At 42.4% G+C, this 24,045-nt stretch overlaps 1 protein-coding gene across 6 annotated transcripts in view; it reads left to right on the forward strand.

The window, feature by feature from the left end:
- Positions 1–24,045, forward strand: part of DCAF1 (DDB1 and CUL4 associated factor 1) — a 109,030-nt gene that overhangs the window by 66,605 nt on the left and 18,380 nt on the right. For all 6 annotated transcript variants that reach the window (XR_003118038.1, XM_025374914.1, XM_025374912.1 and 3 more), the window contains 11 exons: positions 1,075–1,233; positions 3,382–3,561; positions 4,138–4,347; positions 6,084–6,253; positions 11,474–11,598; positions 12,899–14,162; positions 15,014–15,212; positions 15,697–15,779; positions 17,021–17,105; positions 23,037–23,270; positions 23,849–23,942. Coding sequence is in view for 5 of the 6 variants with exons in the window: in XM_025374914.1 (XP_025230699.1) it covers positions 1,075–1,233; positions 3,382–3,561; positions 4,138–4,347; positions 6,084–6,253; positions 11,474–11,598; positions 12,899–14,162; positions 15,014–15,212; positions 15,697–15,779; positions 17,021–17,105; positions 23,037–23,270; positions 23,849–23,942 (2,803 nt within the window). In the remaining variant the exon portion in view is untranslated. The remainder of the gene's footprint in view (positions 1–1,074; positions 1,234–3,381; positions 3,562–4,137; positions 4,348–6,083; positions 6,254–11,473; positions 11,599–12,898; positions 14,163–15,013; positions 15,213–15,696; positions 15,780–17,020; positions 17,106–23,036; positions 23,271–23,848; positions 23,943–24,045) is intronic.

Raw genomic sequence — 24,045 nt, forward strand, 5'->3', positions numbered from 1 at the left:
CGATCCTCTTACCTCACCCTCCCAAGTAACTGGAACTACAGGCATGTGCCACTGCATTTGGTTAATTTTTAAATTTTTTGTAGAGATGGGGTTGTGCTGTGTTGTCCAGGCTGGCCCTGAACTCCTGACTTCAAGCAATCTTTTCACCCTGGCCTCTCAAAGTACTAGAATTACAGGAGTGAGACACGCCACCTGACCAATATCATTACTTATAGTAATTTTTTTTTTTTTTTTTTTTTTTTGAGACAGAGTCTCCTTCTGTCGCCCAGGCTGGAGTGCAGTGGTGTAATCTTGACGCACTGCAACCTCTGTCTCCCGGGTTCCGACAATCCTCCTCCCTCAGTCTCCCGAGTAGCTGGGATTATAGGCACCCACTACCATGTCTGGCAAATTGTTTGTATTTTTAGTAGAGACAGGGTTTCACCATGTTGGCCAGGCTGATCTCAAACTCTTGACCTCAAGTGATCTGCCCACCTCGGCCTCCCAAAGTGCTGGGATTACAGGCATGAGCCACCGCACTCAGCCCTTATAGCAATATTTTTCACCTTCATAAAAAAATCAGGCTGGGCATGGTGGCTCACGCCTGTAATCCCAGCACTTTGGGAGGCCCCGGTGGGCGGATTACCTGAGGTCAGGAGTTCAAGACCAGCCTGGCCAACATGGTGAAACCCTGTCTCTACTAAAAAATAAAAAAATTAGCTGGACGTGGTGGCAGGTGCCTATAATCTCAGCCACTCAGGTGACTGAGGCAGGAGAATCGATTGCACCCAGGAGGCGGAGGTTGCAGTGAACCAAGACTGTGCCATTGCACTCCAGCCTGGGCAACAAGAGTGAAACTCCATCTGGAAAAAACAAAAAAAACAAAAAAAAATCCCTGGTGTTAGGAAAGAAAAGAGAAGTGTTAAGGAATCTTAGTCTTTTTGTTTATTTTAAATAATATTAGGTTTTCTTTTGTGAGGGGTTGGTTGTCTCCTTAGAGGACTTTTGTATTTAACAGCTTAACTGAATATTAGGTCAAGAGATTTTGTTAATTTTCTAGGTTATTTTGTGGTAATTTGTGTCCTCATTTTTTAGCACCTAGCATCTCTCCTGCTCCATAACAAATTTGCCACAGAATTTGTTGCGCATGGTGGAGTACAGAAATTACTGGAAATACCTCGTCCTTCTATGGCTGCAACCGGTGTATCTATGTGTTTGTATTACCTATCCTACAATCAGGATGCCATGGAAAGAGTAAGTCTCATCTATACAGGTTTGTGGGGATGAGATTTGGTTGGGGACAACCTCTTTAAAAGATCACATTTGCAGAATGACTTTTGGATAAGAAAAAAACAATAGTTGAATAAATAAATTTTAATGAAAGAAGCAAGGAACGTGAATATCTAGTCTTTATAAAGCATTCTAAAAATGTAAAATTGTTTGGAAATGATTCTATTTTTTTCTGACTCTACTGGGAAAATGCTGGGTGGATTGGAGTCTGGGAGCTTTATTTAGTTTTTGCCATTTCTATGGCATTAAGATTAGCCTTCAGGTACTTTTCTGATGTCTTAGTGGAGTGACGTTTATGAGTTATTATAAAAACAACAGGCTGGGCACAGTGGCTCACACCTGTAATCCCAGTGCTTTGGGAGGTTGAGGCGGGTGGATAACCTGCGATCAGGAGTTCAAGATCAGCCTGGGTAACATGATGTAACCCTGTCTCTACTAAAAGTGCAAAAATTAGCCAGGCATGGTGGCAGATGCCTGTAATCCCAGCTACTTGGGAGGCTGAGGCAGGAGAATTGCTTGAACCCAGGAGGCGGAGGTTGCAGTGAGCTGAGATTGCCATTGCACTCCAGCCTGGGCTATAGAGCAAGACTCTGTTTAAAAAAAAAAAAAAAAAAAAAAAAAAAAAGCCACACGCAACAGACCTAGTCTCTCACTGATTCATTCACACACAAATTTATATTGTATATAGGGGTGTATATGTGTGTATATTTTTAGAGACAAGGTCTCGCCCTATTGCCCAAGTGCTCAGCCTGCTAGGTAGCTAGGACTATAGGCTTGTGCCACCATGCCTGGCTACTTTTTATACTTTTTTTTTTTTTTTTTTTTGACAGAATCTTGCTCTGTTGCCCAGGTTGGAGTGCAGTGGTGCCATCTTGGCTCACTGCAGTCTCCAGCTCCCAGGTTCAAGCAATTCTCCTGTCTCAGCCCCTAGAATAGCTGGGATTACAGGCGCCCACCACTGTGCCCGGCTAATTTTTGTGTTTGTAGTAAAGGGTTTCACCATGTTGGCCAGGCTGGTCTCGAACTCCTGACCTCAAGTGATCCACCCACCTCGGCCTCCCAAAGTACTGGGATTACAGGCATGAGCCACCATGCCTGGCTTTGTGATTTTTTAAAAGTGTAAATGGGTTATACATATGTATGTGGTTTTTCGTTTTTGTTTTTGTTTTGAGGCAGGGTCTGACTCTGTCACCTGTGCTGGAGTCCAGTGGCATGATCTTGGCTCACTGCAGCCTCTGCCTCCTGGGTTCAAACTATCCTTGCAAGTAGCTGGGACAACAAGGGCACACTACCACACCTGGTTAATTTTTACATGTTTTGTAGACGCAGGGTTTTGCCATTTTGCCCAGGCTGTGGGTTGTACATTTGAAAAGTGATGGGCTCCTGGGATCCCCTAGGAAAGCAAAGTTCTTGTTCTATTCCTGGAACATTTTTCTAGTATTCTTATTTGGTGTGTCTTTTCTGGTAGAGTGAAATGGGTAATTTCTTCTTGAGCTATGACATTATCTTTGCTTATTAATAATATCAGTTTTAATTTTTCTTTTGGTGTTTATACAAGATAGGTAGTCTTTTGGGAGTAATAAACTAATCTGTGTGTGTACATACAAAATTACTTATGGCTAAAATAGAGAAAAAAATATCAAGGAAACCTGGGGATGCTTTACAATTTCATTTTGTGACCCATAGTAGACATCAAAATGTGTGTGAATTAACCAGAGAATGAATACCAAACTCCTAGACTTAGGATCAGAAATCTGAGCCACTTTTATCACATTGGAGAAGTTCCTTACCTCTTCCTCTTCTTTTAAGTGAGAATCCTAATACCTGTATAATGGAGCCCTCGTGAGCAGTAAATAATGTAAATATTTGTTGGCACTTAGTAAGTATAGGTTGTATTTAAATATTTATCTAAATTTAGGTCGTTTTCAGGTTTGGAATGGATTATGTTCTAAAATTGCCTTTGTATTATAACCTAAACTTTGTACTAAGAGTGACTTGATTGGAAATGGTCATTGTATTCTGCAGATATCTATACTGGTGAATTTTTCATCCTGTTCGAGGGCTCCTTTGCCCACAATTTAAAAGTATTGTTTTATTTGTATTTTTTTGCAGGTTTGCATGCATCCCCACAATGTTCTGTCTGATGTGGTGAACTATACCCTGTGGTTAATGGAGTGTTCTCATGCTTCAGGATGCTGCCATGCTACCATGTTTTTTTCAATTTGCTTCTCATTTCGGGCCGTCTTGGAGCTCTTTGACCGCTATGATGGTCTTCGTCGTCTGGTGAACTTGGTGAGATTATTTCTCACTAGGATTAAGTGCTTTTCTCACTAGGATTAAGGGTCCTGGTTGCCTTGGCTGCCCTTTAACAGCACACCCTTGAAGAAAGGAAGCTTTTGGTTAGAGGAGTTTTGCTGCCATTCTTTCTGTGAAGTTTTTTTTTTGTTTTTTTTTCCCTTCCTTCACAAATTTCTCTTTTTCTTTAGTAGTTTGAGGACACTGTGCCATTGTAGACTTGCCTTGGATATAGTAATCTTATCACGGGGATTGGCAGTTGATGATCTTGATCTTTCTAAAAGCAATAGTTTTATGCCTGTATATTTTTTGCTGTGATTAAAAGCTTGTTCATTTTTCGGTATGGGTTTAATGTTTTGTTTTCATATAGCTACTGTTATGTTATATACATAGATATACATAAATATGGTTTGATATTTGTCAGTATTGTTAAGCATAAAAGTTTACTGATACATAAGCAGAATGTGTGTGGAAAATAAAAAAAGTTTACTAAAATATTTTCCCATTTTTTAATCTTTTTTCTTAACTCTTGCCTTTTCCCCTCTTTTACCCCAATATTTTGTATCTTAATAGATCAGTACTTTGGAGATTCTAAATTTGGAAGATCAGGGTGCACTTCTGAGTGATGATGAAATATTTGCTAGCCGCCAAACTGGGAAACATACCTGCATGGCCTTGCGCAAATACTTTGAGGCTCACCTGGCCATTAAATTGGAACAAGTGAAGCAGTCACTTCAGAGGACTGAGGGTGGCATTCTTGTCCACCCGCAACCCCCGTACAAGGTGAGAGGACCTTGTCTTGAAAGGGAAAGTTCTGTTAGCCCTCTCTGTAGCATCTCAGTCCTGAAACTCACATTCAGATCAGTGGACTCTGTGTTATGCCCATTGTTGGAGTATACTTCCCTGTTTGAAGGCAGAACCAATTGAAAAATGGATGTAATAGGTGAATTTCAGGGAATTATTTTGCTTCCAGTTGTAAGTTGCTGGGATTCTAGAACTAAAAGATTAACTGAAGTGTGTATAAAAAAGCTTTCTTTTTTTCTTTTTGAGATAGTTTCCCTCTGTCGCCCAGGGTGGAGTGCAGTGATGTGACCACAGCTCATTGCAACATTAACCTCCCAGGCTCAGGTGATCCTCCCACCTCAACCTCCTGAGTAGTTGGGGGACTATAGGCACACACCATCACACCCAGCTAATTTGTAAATTTTTTGTGGAGTTGGGGGTGCAACTGTGTTGTCCTGGCTGGTCTTGAACTCCTGGGCTCAAAGAGGCCTCCCACCTCGACCTCTCAAAGTGCTAGAATTATAGGTGTGAGCCACTGTTGCTGGCAAAGAACTATTTTGTATGAAAAGTACTAGATGATTTGCCTTCTATGCAGAATTTCTTTTCTGAAAATGTGTTTATAACTCTACTTCTCTATCATTGTGGAGTTTCATATGTTTTGGGATACAGATGAGTAGCTGCATGTTTTTTAAAAAATCACCAACTGATTTCTTGAGGCCAGTAGTTTGAGACCAGCCTGGGCAACAATAGTGAGATCCTGTCTTTACAAAAGTTTTAAAAATTGGCTGGGCCCTGTGGTGTGCATCTGTAGTTCTAGCTACTTCAGGGGCAGAGGTGGGAGGATCATTTGAACCCAGGAGTTCAAGACTGCAGTGAGCTATGATCATACCACTACACTCCAGTCTGGGCACAGACTGTCTCAAAAAAAAAAAAAAAAAAAAAAGGCATGGTGGTGCATGAGTAGCCTCAGCTACTCTGGAGGGTGAGGTGGAAGAATCACTTCAGTCTGGGGGTTTGAGGCTGCATGTGATCAGGCTATGGCACTCCAGTCTGGGCAACAGAGTGAAACCCAGTCTTAAGAAAAAAAAGTCACAAATTGAAAAGAAATCAGTCACATGATGCTTCTTTCTCTTGAGCTATAACTTATATGCACAAAGGAAACTTGTTATCTTTTTGGACAAATCATATTGTGAGTCTAATTATAAATAAGGTAAAAGATTAATCAATATATGGTCATTATTTCACATATGGGCTTTTGACTTAAGAATTGTGGAATTTGAAAGGTATTATTATTTACTTTTTAATTAAAACTTTGGCCAAGCATGGTGGCTCATGCCTGTAATTCCAGCACTTCAGGAGGCTGAGGTGGGAGGATCACTTGAGTCTAGGAGTTCAGGACTGCAGTGAGCTATGATCGTGCCACTGCACTCCAGCATGGACAACAAAATGAGACCCTGTCTCTACGAAAAATAAAATAATTAGCTGGGTGTGGTGGCATGTGCCTATGGTTCTAGCTACTTGGGATGCTGAGACAGGAGGATAGCTTGAGCCTGGGAGATTGAAGCTACAGTGAGCCATGATCAAGCCACTGCCCTCCAGCCTGGGCGGCAAAGTGAGACCCTGTCTTGAAATAAATAAATAAAATGAAATATCTTGGCCAGTGAGCTGCGCTCAAGAAGGTAGTAGGCAGATGTAGAGTTATAGATAATAATAATACTGTATATCTCTCCTTATAGGCATGCTCATATACTCATGAACAGATTGTGGAAATGATGGAATTTTTGATAGAATATGGCCCAGCACAGCTATATTGGGAACCAGCTGAAGTCTTCCTCAAACTTTCTTGTGTGCAACTCTTGTTGCAGCTTATTTCTATTGCCTGCAATTGGAAGACCTATTATGCAAGGTGGGACCAGAGAGAGATTTCAAATGAAGTTTGATGCATCTTTTTACTAAAGTTGATGTTGGTTTGCGCATGGTATATACTTAACAAAATTTGTTGAATTGAAATTTTGGACTTGAAACTGAGAAATTAGGCATGAAAATATGATTTTTAATTTACAGCACACTTGTTCATATGTATGGTCTTGGTGATTGTAAATATTACGTAATAGGCAAGGATCAGCGTCTGTACTGTCAGAGAAGGTACGTGATTTACATGGCCACAGCTGCAGAGCTGGGGTTAAAGTCTTGTCTTGAGGCTAGAGTCCAGGATTCTTCAGTGCTTAGACTTTAAGTGTCTTGCTAGTACTTGACAACCATATATAATGTTTATATTATGTTCATATAAAATTGTCCTTTTACTCTTGGAATTCAACACACTGTTAGGATTTTCACAAATTAGTTGAAGGCAGAGCAGGACAAGGCCCAGAAAAGGGTGGCTGATGTAATCAGGAAATTGGGTAGGTTCTATTTGAAGATGATATAAAAAGAAATAAAACTCTTTTGAAAAAGATGGGATCTTAAGAGAAGATAGTAAAAAAGTTTATAAACAGAGTGCTTGACCTTCTTTTCCTATTTAATCACAGCCATAAAGATAAGAGGGGCTTATTTAGGGGAATATAGTATGTTTGTTAAATCCCAGTGTTTAAATATAGTGAGGTACTCTTGGAGCAGGTGTAATTAAACTTTTTGGGTTCAGGATACCTTTACCGTATTAATAATTACTGAGAACTCTAAAAGGCTTTTGTTTTTGTGATATATCTATCAGTGTTCAGTGTATTAGAAATTAAAACAGAAAAATGTAAAAATATTTATGCACTAAAAAAATGTGGGCCAGGCACGATGGCTCATGCCTGTACTCTCAGCACTGTGGAAAGATGAGGTGGGCAGATCACTTGAGGTCCAGAGTTTGAGACCAGCCTAGGCAACATGGTGAAACCTCGTCTCTACTAAAAATAGAAAAATTATCCGGGCGTGGTGTTACACACCTGTAATCCCAGCTACCTGGGAGGCTGAGGCAGGAGAATCGATTGAACCTGGGAGGCAGAGGTTGCAGTGAGCTGAGATCATGCCACTGTACTACAGCCTAGGCAACACAGCAAGTCTTCGTCCCAAAAAAAAAAAAAAAAAAAGTGAACCCATTGCATGTTTGCATTATTCATGAAAAATTTCCAAAATAAAACCAGATAATTTTAGCAAGTTCGAAAAAATGTCTGGCCTAATATCTCATATCTGCTTCTGTATTCAGTTTTTGTGATATCACATAATCTCTGGAAGACTCTCTCACTATGCAATGAGAGAATGAGAGTGCAAAAGGAAAGTAACATCTTATTATTATGAAAATGACTTCACAGGACCTTCTGAAAGGGTCTCAGACTTCTCGAAGTCTTCAGACTATACTTTGAGAAGTGCTGTTTTAGAATATTGGAAAAGTAGGTTATTATATTTATTTGGAGAATTGTTTAAAAAGTGATGACAGACCAGGCATGGTGGTTCATACCTGCAATCCCAGCACTTAGGGAGGCTGAGGCAGAGTTCGATGCTTGAGATCAGGAGTTCGAGACCAGCCTAGGTAACATGGTAAAACCCCGTCTCTACCAAAAATAAAAAAAAATTAGCATGGTGTGTTGCCGCATGCCTGTAGTCCCAGCTACTAGGGAGGCTGAGGTGGGAGGATTGCTTGAGCCCAGGAGGTGAAGGGTGCAGTGAGCCAAGATTGTGCCACTGCACTCTAGCCTGGGCAACAGAGCGAGACTCTGTCTCCAAAAAAAAGATTATGACAGCTCACAAGATAACTAGAAAGGGTATAAATACATTTTTTAAACTGGTACATATGTATTTATTTATTTTTTTGTTGGTTTTGGAGACACAGTCTTGCTCTGTTGCCCAGGCTGGAGTGTAGTGGCATGATCTCAGCTCACTCCAACCTCCACCTCCCACGTTCAAGTGATTCTCATGCCTCAGCCTCTGAAGTAGCTGGGATTACAGGCGCACACCACCAAGCCCAGCTAATTTTTGTAGTTTTTAGTAGAGATGGGGTTTTGCCATGTTGGCCAGGCTGGTCTTCAACTCCTGGCCTTGAGTGATCTGCCTGCCTTAGCCTCTCAAAGTGCTGGGATTATAGGCATGAAACACTGTCCGGCCTGTATTTGGATTATTGAAAAAATAGTCCTTGATTTTAAAAGTTTATTTTTAGAAAGAAAATTAGTAAATGTTTCTGCTTTAGAATATGCAGAATCTTTTAAAGAGAAAATTACTTAGCATTCATTACATAATATTTGTAAGTACACATAATTGATATTATACTTTTTAATCAAATTCATCTTTTTTATGAATATTTTCAAAATATAGAAAGGCACAGAGAATAGTATAACAACTGCTCCATCATTAACCAGGATAGGCATGTTGTTGTATTTGCGTTTCCCTCAGTTCTTTTTCTGCCTCCCCAGAGTCACTCATCTTCTGAATTTGAACCATATTCTCCCCACTCATGTTTTTATACTATATATATCTGTGCTGTGTTCATAAATAATAATATAGTACTGCTTTGCATGTTTTTAAATTGTTATTTTCCTAAGTTTGTCTTTTGCAGCTTGCTGTTTTTACACTTCTATTCTTGAGATTTATATATTGTTAATATTTATTTAAAACACTGTATTTCTATATTGCAGTTTATTCTGCCATTGATGGCTAATTTAGTGTTTTTGTATTTTTTTTTTCCCTATTAAATAAATGGTATCATGAACCTCCTTTTGGAGGCTCTCTTGAGGATATGATGTAGAGCATCTGGTTTTGTAGGGTGTCTGTGTTCTTACCTTTATTGGATATTGCCAAATTGCTTCTAAAAACGTTCATGCCATTGTCATTCCCCACCAGCAATATATAGGAGCTTTCATTTCTCTACTTTTTTTTCTTTTTTTTTTGAGACGGAGTCTTGCTCTGTCACCCAGGCTGGAGTGCAGTAGTGGTGTGATCTTGGCTCATTGCAACTTCCGCCTCCTGGGTTCAAGCGATTCTCCCGCCTCAGCCTCCCGAGTAGCTGGGACTGCAGGCGCCCACTACCACGCCCAGCTAATTTTTGTATTTTTAGTAGAGATGGGGTTTCACCGTATTGGCCAGGCTGGTCTCAAACTCCTGACCTCGTGATCCACCCACCCTGGCCTCCCAAAGTGCTGGGATTACAGGCGTGAGCCACCGCACCCAGCCGTTTTTTTCTTTTTTAACTACAAAAGACATCCAATATTTCTCTACTTTCTTGCCAGTACTTGGTATTGTCTGATTTTTAATTTTATATCTTACATTTTTTATTTTTATATCATTAATGATGTATTTTGAACCCTTTCCCTCATTCTTTAGGGTTCTTTGAAAATGATTGTCAATGACTGTAGTTTATGAGTGTACTGTAACACATATGTTGCTCTTGTCTATGTGGGTTTTCTCATTCTTTTGCTATTTTAATGTGGCTAATGAACATCTTAATACGTAAATTCTTCTGATTCTTTCTTTTTTCTTTTTTTGAGACTGAGTCTCACTGTGTTGCCCAAGCTGGAGTGCAGCGGTGTGATCTTGGCTCACTGCAGCCTCTGCCTCCTGGGTTCAAGCAGTTCTCCGTGCCTCAGTCTCCTGAGTAGCTGGGATTACAGATGCCCATCACCATGCCTGGCTGGTTTTTGTATTTTTTAGTAGAGATGGGGTTTCAACATGTTGGCCAGGCTGGTCTTGAATTCCTGACCTCAGGTGATCTGCCTGCCTCAGCCTCCCACAGTGTTGGGATTACTGGCGTGAACCACTGCACCCAGCCTGAATCTTTTTTCTTTTCTTTTTTTTTTTTTTGGAGATGGAGTCTCTCTCTGTGGCCCAGGCTGGAGTGCAGTGGCTCGATCTCAGCTCATTGCAACTTCTGCCTCCTGGGTTCAAGCAATTCTCCTGCCTCAACCTCCCACGTAGCTGGGACTACAGGCGCCCGCCACCAAGCCTGGCTAATTTTTTTTTTTTTTTGTAGTTTAGTAGAGACAGGATTTCACCATGTTGCCCATGCTAGTCTTGAACTCCTGAACTCAGGCAGTCTGCCCGCCTCAGCCTCCCAAAGTGCCACCACGCCTGGCCCCGGCCTGATTATTTCTTTAGGACAGATTGTTAGAGGTGAAATTTCTAGGACAGGGTTTATGAACATTTTAAGAATCTTGTTTCATATTTCCAGATTACTTTCTTTTTTTTTTTCATTTTTCTTTTTTTGTTTTTCGAGACAGGCTCTCACTCTGTTGCCCAGGCTGGAGTGCAGTGGTGTAATCATGGCTCACCACAGCCTCAACTTTCTGGGCATAGGTGATCCTCCCACCTCAGCCTCCTGAGAAGCTGGGACTACAGGCAGTTGCCACACATCTGGCTAATATCTTTTATATATATATATAAAAATATATATTTTTTGAGACGGAGTCTCGCTGTCTCCCAGGCTGGAGTGCAGTGGCACGATTTCGGCTCACTGCAAGCTCCGCCTCCCGGGTTCACGCCATTCTTCTGCCTCAGCCTCCCAGGTAGCCGGGACTAAAGGTACCCGCAACCATGCCCGGCTAATTTTTTGTATTTTTATTAGAGACAGGATTTCACCGTGTTAGGATGGTCTTGATCTCCTGACCTCATGATCCGCCCACCTCAGCCTCCCAAAGTGCTGGAATTACAGGCGTGAGACACTGTGCCCGGCCTATATTTTTTTTAATAGAAAAATATAAAACCATGTTGTCCAGTCTGGTCTCAAACTCCTGGGTTCAAGTGATCCTCCCATCTCGGCCTCCTAAAGTGTTGGGACTATAGGCATGAGCCACCGAGCCTGGCCTCCAGATTACTTTCTGGAAAGATTGTGCTAATTTCTACTCTCACCAAAAGTTTGAGAGTGTGTGTGTCTATATATTTTCGCTAGAATGAAAGGATTCAGGATTATTCTGTGTTTTTTATTGTAGAAGTTTGATAGGTAAAAATTCTATTGCTGTATTTTTTGGAAGTAATGTCATTGTAACTATAAAATCCTCTCTTGTTGTGACAGCTCGAGATAGAGCCACACTGGTAGCGGTTCTGATTTATTGTCTCTCTGTGTGCGTATGTCTGTTTGTGTCTCTCTGTCTCTGTCTCTCTTGGTTCTTGTGGCTATATTCTAATTTCCCTTTGACTAATTCTTCTTACTGTCCAGGAATGACACTGTGCGCTTTGCTTTGGATGTCCTGGCTATTCTTACTGTGGTCCCTAAAATCCAGCTCCAGTTGGCAGAATCAGTGGACGTGTTGGATGAGGCTGGATCTACAGTCTCTACTGTAGGTAGGTTGTATTTTGCCATTTTTGTTGTTTCTTGGTCTGGGTTTGTTTTTTCTTTGCCACTCTGGTTGTGGTTACCTACCTGACCTAATTTTGGATTTCAGAACAAAAGTAGTAGAGGGGGGCTCCTTGTCTGTCCTTTATAAGGACTACCATTCAGCAGATCAGAAACTAATTAAAAAAAAAAAAAGAAAACAAAAATACAAACGTAGTACCAGATAGTTTGATTTAAGGGGGTCATGCTAGTAAACTCAGGTTTTCTGGCATTTCTGCTATAATGGTATATTATAGCTTTCCTGAAAAGCTCACACTCTGCAGAGTCTTGCACTAAAAATAAAGTTCATGGGAAAAATAGGTTGAGGCAGATAGTAAAAAACTTAAGCATCACAGCTTTCCAGGAGTTAAAGGGGAAAAAAAAACAAAGTAAGCAATTTTGTAACCTGAGTTAGTAATTGGCAGGTAGCTCAAAATGGGTAGAAACCATCATACATATATAAAAAAAGGAAAATATACTTTGATAATATACATTATTAAGAGCAGGGGTGATCAGGGCACTGCTGGGGTGAGCATGGGAAGTTGTGTGACAGGACAAGATGCAGGATAGGACTAAGACACAGGCGTTTGTTTTTAATTTTCTTAAAATACAGTAGAAAGGGTTCTGCTTCCACAGTAGCAGCCCAACTGAGGGCTTTCTCCATTCCTAAGGTTTTAATGTATTAAAATTAATAAATCAGAAAAGGCCGAGCGCAGTGGCTCACACCTGTAATCCCAGCACTTTGGGAGGCTGAGGCGGGTGGATAACCTGAGGTCAGGAGTTCCAGACCAGCCTGGCCAACATGGTGAAACCCCATCTCTACTAAAAATACAAAAATTAGCTGGGCGTGGTGGCAGGCGCCTGTAATCCCAGCTCCTCAGGAGCCTGAGGCAGGAGAATCACTTGAACTGGGAGGCGGAGGTTGCAGTGAGCCGAGATCGTGCCGCTGCACTCCAGCTTGAGTGACAGAGCAAGACTCTGCCTCAAAAAAATAATAAAACCAGAAAAAGTTACACACGAACCTTGATGACTTTTCCATAATTATGACATAATTTCCCTATTTAATAACTGCATATGAGATCATAAAAATACATTGTAGTAGAACTGATTGTACTTTATACAATCAATTCCTTGCAGTTTTTACAAAAATAATGTAGTTTTTTAAAGTAAAACAAAGTGAGTGGAACACCAAATTTTGACTCTGGAACAACTATTGAAATGGTCATTAGTTTTATGATGAATAATACAGAATTTTTTTTTTCCCATTAGGTATCAGCATTATTTTGGGAGTGGCTGAGGGTGAGTTCTTCATCCATGATGCTGAAATTCAGAAGTCAGCACTTCAGATTATCATCAATTGTGTGTGTGGCCCAGATAACCGCATATCCAGTATTGGTAAATTTATCTCTGGTACTCCTCGGAGAAAGCTGCCTCAGAACCCCAAAAGCAGTGAGCACACCCTGGCCAAGATGTGGAATGTGGTTCAGTCCAACAACGGCATCAAGGTGCTCCTGTCCTTACTGTCCATTAAGATGCCCATCACAGATGCAGACCAGATCCGGGCCCTGGCCTGCAAGGCCCTGGTGGGCCTGTCTCGCAGTAGCACTGTCCGGCAGATCATCAGTAAACTGCCCCTTTTCAGCAGCTGCCAGATCCAGCAGCTGATGAAGGAGCCTGTGCTGCAGGACAAGCGCAGTGACCATGTCAAGTTCTGCAAGTATGCTGCTGAACTCATTGAACGGGTGTCAGGAAAACCACTTCTCATTGGCACTGATGTTTCCCTAGCACGACTGCAGAAAGCAGATGTTGTTGCCCAGTCAAGGATCTCCTTCCCTGAGAAAGAGCTGCTTTTGTTGATACGAAACCATCTTATTTCTAAAGGGCTTGGAGAAACAGCAACCGTGCTGACAAAAGAGGCCGACCTGCCCATGACTGCTGCCTCCCATTCTTCTGCCTTTACCCCAGTCACTGCTGCTGCTTCTCCTGTCTCTCTACCCCGAACCCCTCGTATCGCTAATGGCATTGCAACTCGACTGGGCAGCCATGCTGCCGTGGGTGCCTCTGCCCCTTCTGCCCCCACTGCCCATCCTCAGCCACGGCCTCCCCAGGGTCCACTAGCTCTGCCCGGCCCATCTTATGCCGGCAACTCCCCTTTGATTGGTAGGATCAGTTTTATCAGAGAGAGGCCGTCACCCTGTAATGGCAGGAAAATCAGAGTGTTGCGGCAGAAGTCGGACCATGGCGCCTACAGCCAAAGCCCAGCCATAAAAAAGCAGCTGGACAGACATCTTCCTTCCCCACCTACGCTGGACAGTATAATCACAGAGTATCTTAGAGAACAACATGCTCGCTGCAAGAATCCAGTTGCCACTTGCCCACCTTTCTCCCTCTTTACTCCTCACCAATGTCCTGAGCCAAAACAGAGGCGGCAAGCGCCAATAAACTTTACCTCAAGGCTAAACCGCAGGGCATCATTTCCAAAGTATGGAGGGGTGGATGGCGGATGCTTTGATAGGCACCTTATCTTTAGCAGGTAAGAAGAAGGCCCCTTCTTACTCTCTGGGAATTGGAATGATTCTTTTATTTAAATCAAACTGGGCAGTATCAGCATAGTTGGCCTGAAATACCACTGATTGTCACTTTGTGTAATACTTGAACAATGTAATTGTATCACCTTTTGTCAACCATGGGCTCCTTGTGTGATTGGTGGCAGTATATTGATACAATCCTTTGTGTTCTCATCTCAACTAGTATGTTTTCTAGAACCCACACCCCCTCATTACTGTCCATAAGGAGGCTCCCAAACTTGTGCTGTTGCAAGTTGCTTCCTGTTCTGATTCTTGACAAATCTTACATAAAGGTTATGGGATCACAGGTTTTAAACATGGGAATTTTTTTTGTTTGTTTGTTTGAGATGGAGTGTCTCTGTCGCCTAGGCTGGAGTACAGTGGTGCAATCTTGGCTCATTGCAACCTCTGCCTCCCAAGTTCAAGTGATTCTCCTGCCTCAGCCTCCTGAGTAGCTGGGATTACAGGCAGGCGCCACCACATCTAGCTAATTTTTGCATTTTTAGTAGAGATGGGGTTTTACCATTTTGACCAGGCTGGTCTTGAATTCCTGACCTCAACTGATCCCCCCACCTGTGCTAGGATTACAGTTGTGAGCCATTGCGTCTGGCCTAAACATGGGAATTTTTGTTATTTAAATTTGTAAGTGGAAATCTTTTTCTTATTTAAAATAAAAAGCACTGAAGGTCACTGTGATTTTGGAAGAACCCATTTGAAACATTAATGTTCTGTGCTTTTTCTTCTGTCCTAGCAGTTTGCTTTTTCTGAGTCCCTGCACATTCTTTGCCTCTGATTCTCTCCTTTTTTTTGTGCTTAGATTCCGTCCTATTTCAGTGTTCCGGGAAGCCAATGAAGATGAGAGTGGCTTCACCTGCTGTGCATTCTCAGCTCGGGAACGGTTCCTGATGCTTGGCACCTGCACAGGGCAGCTGAAGCTCTATAATGTGTTTAGTGGACAGGAGGAGGCCAGCTATAACTGTCACAACTCAGCCATCACACATCTTGAACCTTCCAGGGTAAGGGTTCCTTCCTAGGATGCTGTCAGTCATTCTTCCAAGATGAATTAGTGAACTAGAGTAAAGGAGGCTTACTTACCCTTTATTGAGCTCTCTCTTTTAAATGAGTTCTCAACTGGAAAGTCTGGTTGAGGTTAACTCATATTTCAGATGGAGACTGAGGAATATGGCAAAGTTATTAGGAAGAAAGGAAATATCTTTGACATCGTCTCATTTTTCCCACCTCCCTTTTATCTGTTCTATTTTTGTGGCTAGTTCAGTAGGATTTAATACTCTCCTAAGTTTAGTTATTTTCTAGGACACTATAGGTATATGTATTCAAATCATAGTGGCTTCTGACCATTTCTTGGTTTCTGTGGGTTATAAAATTTTCTCTTTAATTCAACAACATTTTTATGCATATATTTAAAAATGCTAATGGCAGGTAGTGACATCTGCATGTATGTAAATGCATGGTTACCCACCTTGCGCCTTCTTCTTTTAGGATGGGTCCTTGCTGCTGACATCTGCTACTTGGAGCCAGCCTTTGTCTGCACTTTGGGGAATGAAATCAGTATTTGATATGAAGTATGTATCTGCTTTTGGAACCTAGTCTGTGTTTTATTTACCTAGTTTGTTTAGACCCCCTTTCATTTGGTTTTTAGACGAAGCTTTTTGGGGAAAGAGGATGCTGTCAGTTATTGTTAACTTCTCTCTTCCTCATCTAAGACTCATGTTTAATAAGACTTTATCTTTCTTAATTCCTAGATATTTTTATGAGGTATATACATTCTCATTATGCAGCAGACCCTGACCCAGAATCTATGTATTTTCCCGTGTTCACATAGGACATTGCAGTCTTTGCTGTGTCTCCTCTCCTCTCCTCCCCTCCCCTCCCCTCCTCTCCCCTCCTCTCTTTCCTCCTCTCCTCTCCTTTTCTCTCTCCTCTCTTCTCCTTTCCTTTTCTTTTTTTCTTTTTTTTTTGTGAGACGGAGTCTCACTCTGTCACCCAGGCTGGAGTGCAGTGGCCCGATCTCAGCTCACTGCAAGCTCCGCCTCCTGGGTTCACGTCATTCTCCTGCCTTAGCCTCCTGAGCAGCTGGGACTACAGGCGCCAGCCACCACGCCTGGCTAATTTTTTGTATTTTTGGTAGAGACAGCGTTTCACTATGCTAGCCAGGATGGTCTCGATTTCCTGACCTCGTTGATCCGCCCACCTCGGCCTCCCAAAGTGCTGGGATTATAGGCATGAGCCACTGTGCCCGGTTTTTTCTTTTCTTTCCTTCTTTCGACAGGGTCTCACTCTGTCACTTAGGTTGGAGTGCAGTGGCACAAGCATGACCTACTTCATCCTCTGCCTCCCAGGCTCAAGTGATCCTCCCACCTCAGCCTGCTGATTAGCTGGGACCACAGGCATGTGCCGCCATGCCTGGCTAATTTGCAATTTTGGTAGAGGTAGGGTTTTGACATGTTGCCCAGGGTGGTCTCGAACTCCTGAGCTCAGGCAGTCCACCTGCCTCAGCCTCCCAAAGTGCTGGGATTATAGGAGTGAGCTACCGTGGCTGGCCCCTTTGCTGCGTGTTTCAAAGGCACATATGCCCTGTTTGTCATTTCTCTAAGGAATTCCCATTCATTATTTTGTATCTGCTTGGACAAGCTGATAGAAGAAATTTTCTTTGTAATCTAAGTGTATGATTGTTTCCTCTTTGGGAGTCCAGGATCTTTAGGTGAGTGTGATTGTGCAAGAGGCTGGGGGTCACCCATGTTTCAGTTGGTTGCAGGAATATGTCCTGAAGATCTGTCACTTCAGTGCTCCTGTTTGTCCATAGGCATTCCTTCACAGAAGATCACTATGTTGAGTTCAGTAAGCACTCCCAGGATCGGGTCATCGGCACAAAAGGAGACATTGCCCACGTAAGTACTTAAGAACCACTGTTTTCAAGCTGATTATGCCCGTTTGTTCATACTGAAATCTTGATAGAATGTGAGGACCTAAGTCCTTTGGGCAACTAGAAATTAATGATATTCCTTCCAGTTAGAATCTGAAAGTGTGATAATATAGTTCTGAGCTGTATGGGAAAAATGTGTAAGGGCTCAACATGACATTGAGAAAGATGTCATTAGCGCCACAGATATTTTTGAATTCTTAGTAAGTTTTACATTAGAAATGAAGTCCCTGCCTTTAGGGACCCTCTTTGGGGAGACAATAAAGAAGCAAATAAATATATGGTGAATTTAGGTGGTAAGTGTTTCAGAGAAAATGAAAGCAAGGTAAGAGGTAGGAAATCGGTGGTGGTGTGGGGGGACTTCTCTGTTATCTAGGGTAGACAGCATCACTGATGGGGTAATGTTTAAGCAGAGCCTTGAAGGAAACACGAGGTTCAGGAAGATACCTGGAAGAACAGCGTGAGGCACAGGAAATGGCAAGGGAAAGCCCTTGCTTGGGAGGTGAGAGGAGAGCTGAGGTCAGTGAGGGGCCCATATCTGGTAGCATCTTGTAGGTGATAGTTAGGACCTTTAGCGTTTCTTTTGAGTGAGATGAACACACTGGAGGGTGAGTAGAGGCTACATGAGTGGATGTAAAGTTCCTAAAGTATGACTCTGGTTTTTGTGAGAGAAGCAAGAGCAGCCTTCCAGGTTAGAGGGAGTTGTACCGCTTGACACATGAGAGGAGCTACGGGTTTGGGCCTGGGTAGGCATGGTAGAGGCTATGAGAAATGGAGGGCCTTGGCCCTGGGATTTTGGACACATGAAATTTGAGATTCTGTTAGACATTCAAGTAGAGAATGGGGATTGAATACAAAAGTTGGGAGTTGGCCAGACTTAGTGGCTTATGCCTGTAATCTCAGCACTTTGGGAGGCTGAGGTGGGAGGCCAGGAGTTCGAGACCAGCCTGGGCAACAGAGAGAGACTCCCCCCATCTCTACAAAAAATAAACAAAATCGGCTGGGCTTGGTGGGCTTGGGACCTGTGGTCCCAGCTACTCAGGAAGCTGAGGCAGGAGGGTTGCTTGAGCCCACGAGTTGGAGGCTGCTGTGAGCTACGATTGTGTCACTGTACTCCAGCCTGAGTAAACAAGTGAGACCCTGTGTCTGAAAACAAAAACAACAAAAAATTGGGAGTTCAGGAGAGAGGTGTGGGTTGGGAAATATAAAATGGGACTTGTCCACATACTGATAGTATTTATTTATTTATTTTTGAGATGGGGTCTTGTTCTGTCACCCAGGCTGCGGTGCAGTGGCATGATCACAGCTCACCACAGCCTTGACTGCCTGGACTCAAGCAATCCTCTTACCTCAGCCTCTTGAGTAGCTGGGACTACAGGCAAGCACCATCACATCTGGCTAATTTTTTTGTACTTTTGTAGAGACGGCGTCTCCCCAACGTTGCCCACACTGGTCTCGAACTCCTGGGCTCAAGTGATCCACTTTCCTTGGTGTCCCAAAGTGTTGGCATTATAGGCATGAGTCACTGTCCCCAGCTGATAGTATTTAGAGCCATGAACTTATATGAGATCATCAAGGGGACTATAGAAAAGTTGTGGGTACACAACCCTGGCATGTGTTTAGGAGTTGCCAAATGAGGAACTTGGGAAGGAAATCAAATATAGTGGCCAGTAAGGCAGAATGGAACCCCGAGAAAAAGAGGTGCCTGGCCAGGAGTGGTGGCTCACACCTGTAATCCCAGCACTTTGGGAGGCAGAGGCGGGTGGATCACAAGGTCAGACCAGCCTGGTCGATATGGTGAAACCCCATCTCTGCTGAAAATACAAAAATTAGCTGGGCGTGGTGACGCACGCCTTATTCCCAGCTACTCAGGAGGTTGAGGCAGAAGAATTGCTTGAACCTGGGAGGCAGAGGTTGCAGTGAGCCGAGATCGTGCCACTGCACTCCAGCCTGGGCGACAGAGTGAGACTCCATCTCAAAAAAAAAAAAAAAAAGAGGTGCCCTAGAAGCCAAGGGAAGATTGTGCTTCAAGGAAGGATTGATCAGCTGGATCAGAAACTGCTGATGAGTTGCATAAGCTGAGAACTGAGAGGTGGCCTTTGACTGGACAATGTGGAGGTCATTGTTAACCATGTCAAGAAATACTTCTGAGGTCGAGGTGGGAGTCTGAGACCAGCCTGGGAAACAGAGTGAGACCCCCGTCTCTACAAAAAAAAAATTAGCCAGGTGTGGTGATGTGAAACGGTAGTCCTAGCTACTTGGGAGGCTGAGGTGGGAGGATCACTTTGAGCCCAAGAGGTTGAGGCTGTGGTGAACTGTGATCATACCACTGCACTGCAGCCTGGGTGAGAGAGAGAGACCCGGACTCAAAAACAGCAACAACAACAAAGAACTTGTGTACACTGGTGGGGCAAAAGCCTCATTAGAGTTGGTTCATGAGAACAAGGGAGAAATGGGCACACAATATAGACAATTATTTCAAAGTGTTTTGCTGAAAAATGAAGCAGAGAAGTAGGGTACTAGCTTGAGGGAGCGATATGAAGTGGTAAAGGGAAGCTTTCTTCTTTGACAAACCAGACAAAAACAAGTGATGGGGAAAGGATTCTTTATTTAATAAGTGGTGTTGGGAAAACTGGCTAGTCTTATGCAGGAACCAAACTGGACACCCTCCTTACACTTTATATAAAAATTAACTCAAGATGGATTAAAGACTTAAATGTAGGCCGGGCGCGGTGGCTCAAGCCTGTAATCCCAGCACTTTGGGAGGCCGAGGCGGGCGGATCACGAGGTCAGGAGATCGAGACCATCTGGCTAACACGGTGAAACCCCGTCTCTACTAAAAAAAAAATACAAAAAACTAGCCAGGCGAGGTGGCGGGCGCCTGTAGTCCCAGCTACTCCGGAGGCTGAGGCAGGAGAATGGCGTAAACCCGGGAGGCGGAGCTTGCAGTGAGCTGAGATCCGGCCACTGCACTCCAGCCCGAGTGACAGAGCGAGACTCCGTCTCAAAAAAAAAAAAAAAAAAAGACTTAAATGTAAAGCCCAACACTATAAAACCCTGGAAGAAAACGTAGGCAATACCTTCAGGACATAGGCATGGGCAAAGATTTCACCAAAAGCAATTGCAGCAAAAGCCAAAATTGACAAATGGAATCTAATTAAAACTAAAGAGTTTCTGCACAGCAAAAGCAGCTACCATCAGAGTTAGCAGGCAGCTTACAGAATAGGAGAAAACTTGCGCAGTCTATCCATCTGACAAAGGGCTAATATCCAGAATCTACAAGGAACTTAAAACAAATTTATACAAGGAACTTAAATTTACAAGAAAAAAAAACCCCATCAAAAAATAGACACTTCTCAAAAGAAGCCATTTATGTGGCCAACAAAACATATGAAAAAAACTCAACGTAGGCCAGGCGTGGTGGCTCATGCCTATACCACCAGCACTTTGGGAGGCTGAGGCAGGCAGATCACAAGGTCAGGAGTTTCAGACCAGCCTAGCCAACATGGTGAAACCCTGTCTCTACTAAAAATACAAATAAAAGTTAGCTAGGTGTGGTGGCGGCTGCCTGTCTGTCGTCCCAGCTACTCGGGAGGCTGAGGCAGGAGAATTGCTTGAACCCAGGAGGCCGAGTTTGCAGTAAGCCGAGATCATGCCACTGCACTCCAGCCTGGGTGACAGAGCGAGACTCCATCTCAAAAAAAAAAAAAAAGCAAAGCTCAGTGTCACTGATTATTAGAGAAATGCACATGAAAACCACAATGAGAGTGGGGTACAGTGGCTCATGCCCGTAATCTCAGCACTTCAGGAGGTCGAGGTGGGGGGATCACCTGAGGTCAGGAGTTCGAGACCAGCCTGGCGAACATGGTGAAACCCTGTCTCTACTAAAAATACGAAAATTAGCTAGGCATGGTGGTGCGCACCTGTAGTCCCAGCTACTTGGGAGGCTGAGGCAGGAGAATTGCTTGAACTAGCAAGATGGAGGTTGCAGTGAGCTGAGATCACGCCATTGCACTCCATACTGGGTGACAGAGTGAGACTCCGTCTCAAAAAAAAAAAAAAAACCCCAAAACAAAACACAAAAACAGCGCAATGAGGTACCGTCTTACACTAGTCAGAATGGTGATCATTAAAGAGTCACGAAACAACAGATGCTGGAGAGGATGTGGAGAAATAGGAATGTTTTTACACTGTTGATGGGAATATAAATTAGTTCATCGATTGTGGAAGACAGTGTGGCGATTCCTCAAAGATCTAGAACCAGAAATACCATTTGACCCAGCAATCCCATTACTGGGTATCTACCCAAAGGATTATAAATCATTCTATAAAGACACATGCATATGTATGTTTATTGCTGCAGCACTATTTACAATAGCAAAGACGTGGATCCAAGCCAAATGACCATCAGCGATAGACTGGATAAAGAAAATGTGGTACATATACACCATGGAATACTATGCAGCCATAAAAAAGAATGAGGTGGTGTCCTTTGCAGGGACATGGATGAAGCTAGAAGCCATCATCCTCAGCAAACTAACACAGGAACAGAAAACGAAACACCGCATGTCCTCACTTATAAGTGGGAGTTGAAGAATGAGAACACATGGGCACATGGAGGGGAACAACACACACTGGGACCTGTTGGGTGGTGGCATGGGGGCAGGGAGAGCATTAGGACAAATACCTAATGCATGCAGGGCTTAAAACCTCGATGACGGGTTGATAGGTGCAGCAAACCACCATGGCACGTGTATACCTATGTAACAGACCTGCACATTCTGCACACGTATCCTGGAACTTAAAAAAATCAACAAGGTCAACTGATAAAGAAGGTACCTTGTAATCTCTGCTTCTACAACAGGAATCCAGGCCCAGTCAATAGTTTTTCTTAGTTACCAACTGTAATTAAGGTATAAGCCTCTCCGTGATATAATAAATGATTAAACATATCAATAAGTAACTTCACATAGGTCTGGCCAAAAAAAAGAAAAAAGAGGGAGGTGGTGGGGGGAGATTTTCCCCTTCAACTTTTCATTTGAAAATGTTAAAATATACAAAGAAACGAAAAGAATAGTCCATATACCTACTACATAGATTCATCAATTTAATATTTTGTCATATTTTCTTTCCATGAAATGTGTTTTTGTGAACCATTTGAAAATTGCAAGTGTCATGACATTTTATGGCTAAGTCTTATAGCACGTGTCTCCTAACAATGATATTACACAATGACACTATTACCAAATTTAAGAAAATTTATAATCCGCTACATAATCATCTAATAGCCAGTCCATACTTACTCAGTTTTTTCATTGTTCCTGACGTGTTTGGTTTCAGTTTTGTTTTTTTTTTTTTTTTTTGTCAACCAGGATCCAGCCGTGATTCACATACTGCATTTGGTTGTTACGTCTTACTAATGTTTTAAAGCCAAGAACTATTTTTCCAGTTTTCATGACATTGACTTTTGAAGAGACCAGGCTAGTTTTCTTTTCCCATGATCTGGATTTGTTTGATTGTTTCCTTCTGGTGTCTCCTTATTTGTTCCTATGTTAACGGAGAATTTTTTTTTTTTAAAGATTGGAAATGTTACAGCATGCATATTTATAAGCTGATGAGAAAGATCTGGTCTCTGCATGGGTTGTACATTATATAGACTTTGGAAACTTTTAATATGGCAGGGCTAAAATATGTACATTGGGTGATTTTAAGGAGAAAAGGGTGTTTCATTGATGCCTTTCTCCAAAAAGTAACCCTTCAGGAGTATTCTGTGGTAATCATTGATCCATGTGGAGAATTTGTGTGTTAATCTTAGAAACTGCTTTGCACATTTTCTCTTTAAATTTGTCAGTGGATGGATTGGTCTGATTTTTCTCTTCCCACCCCTTCTTCTCTAAAGATTTATGATATTCAGACTGGCAACAAGCTGTTGACTCTGTTTAACCCAGATCTTGCCAACAACTACAAGAGGAACTGTGCCACCTTTAATCCTACAGATGATCTTGTCTTAAATGATGGCGTCCTCTGGGATGTCCGCTCTGCACAGGCCATCCACAAGTTTGACAAGTTCAATATGAACATCAGTGGTGTTTTCCATCCAAATGGACTGGAGGTGATCATTAATACTGAGATCGTATCCTTTACAATCATGTCTTACCTTCCATTTGTTGTCTGGTTTGTGGTGCAGAAATAATGTGTTCTATCTTTACACCAATACCTGGTTAAAGTATCCACACTGGTAATAATATGGTGCCTGTCCTTTGGTTTGAAATGTTAGTGAAATCTCCAAAGCACTGTTGCCAGTGTTAGTAATTACTGACAACTTTCACTAGCATGTTTTCTATGTGTTTGTAAGAGTGACCAGTTTCCTACCTCCCAATTCTCCAAAAATTCAATTAGCTCTTACCTGTCTTCAGAAGGATTTTACTTTTGCACTATAAAAATCACTTGCCACATAAGAGGAAAATGAAGTACTACTGTTGGGAGGAAAAGAGCTCTTAAAGCATTCCTGTATATGAGGATACCCTAGGATATTTTCAGAGACATCATGCAATAATATGCATTCTACATGTATTTGTTTTACCTTGATCTCATTGACTTTTAAAGTGTCAATACCTGGCAGGAGGAAAAAAAGTGATATTTTAGAATTTCCTCCCATGAGATTAGATAAGTTTTGTGTAAAATAGCTTTCCTTGACCATTCCCCTCCTAGTGGGACCTTCGAACTTTTCATCTTTTGCATACTGTTCCTGCTCTGGATCAGTGTCGCGTGGTGTTCAATCACACGGGAACAGTGATGTATGGAGGTAATAAATCTTATTGTTCATTGTTCTCTTTCCTTCTGCTCTACCCCTTCACTTAATTTGATACTTCTTTTTTTTTTTTTTTTTTTTTTTTTTTTTTTTTTTT

Source organism: Theropithecus gelada, chromosome 2, assembly GCF_003255815.1.
Source record: "Theropithecus gelada isolate Dixy chromosome 2, Tgel_1.0, whole genome shotgun sequence".
Classification (NCBI taxonomy): domain Eukaryota; kingdom Metazoa; phylum Chordata; class Mammalia; order Primates; family Cercopithecidae; genus Theropithecus; species Theropithecus gelada.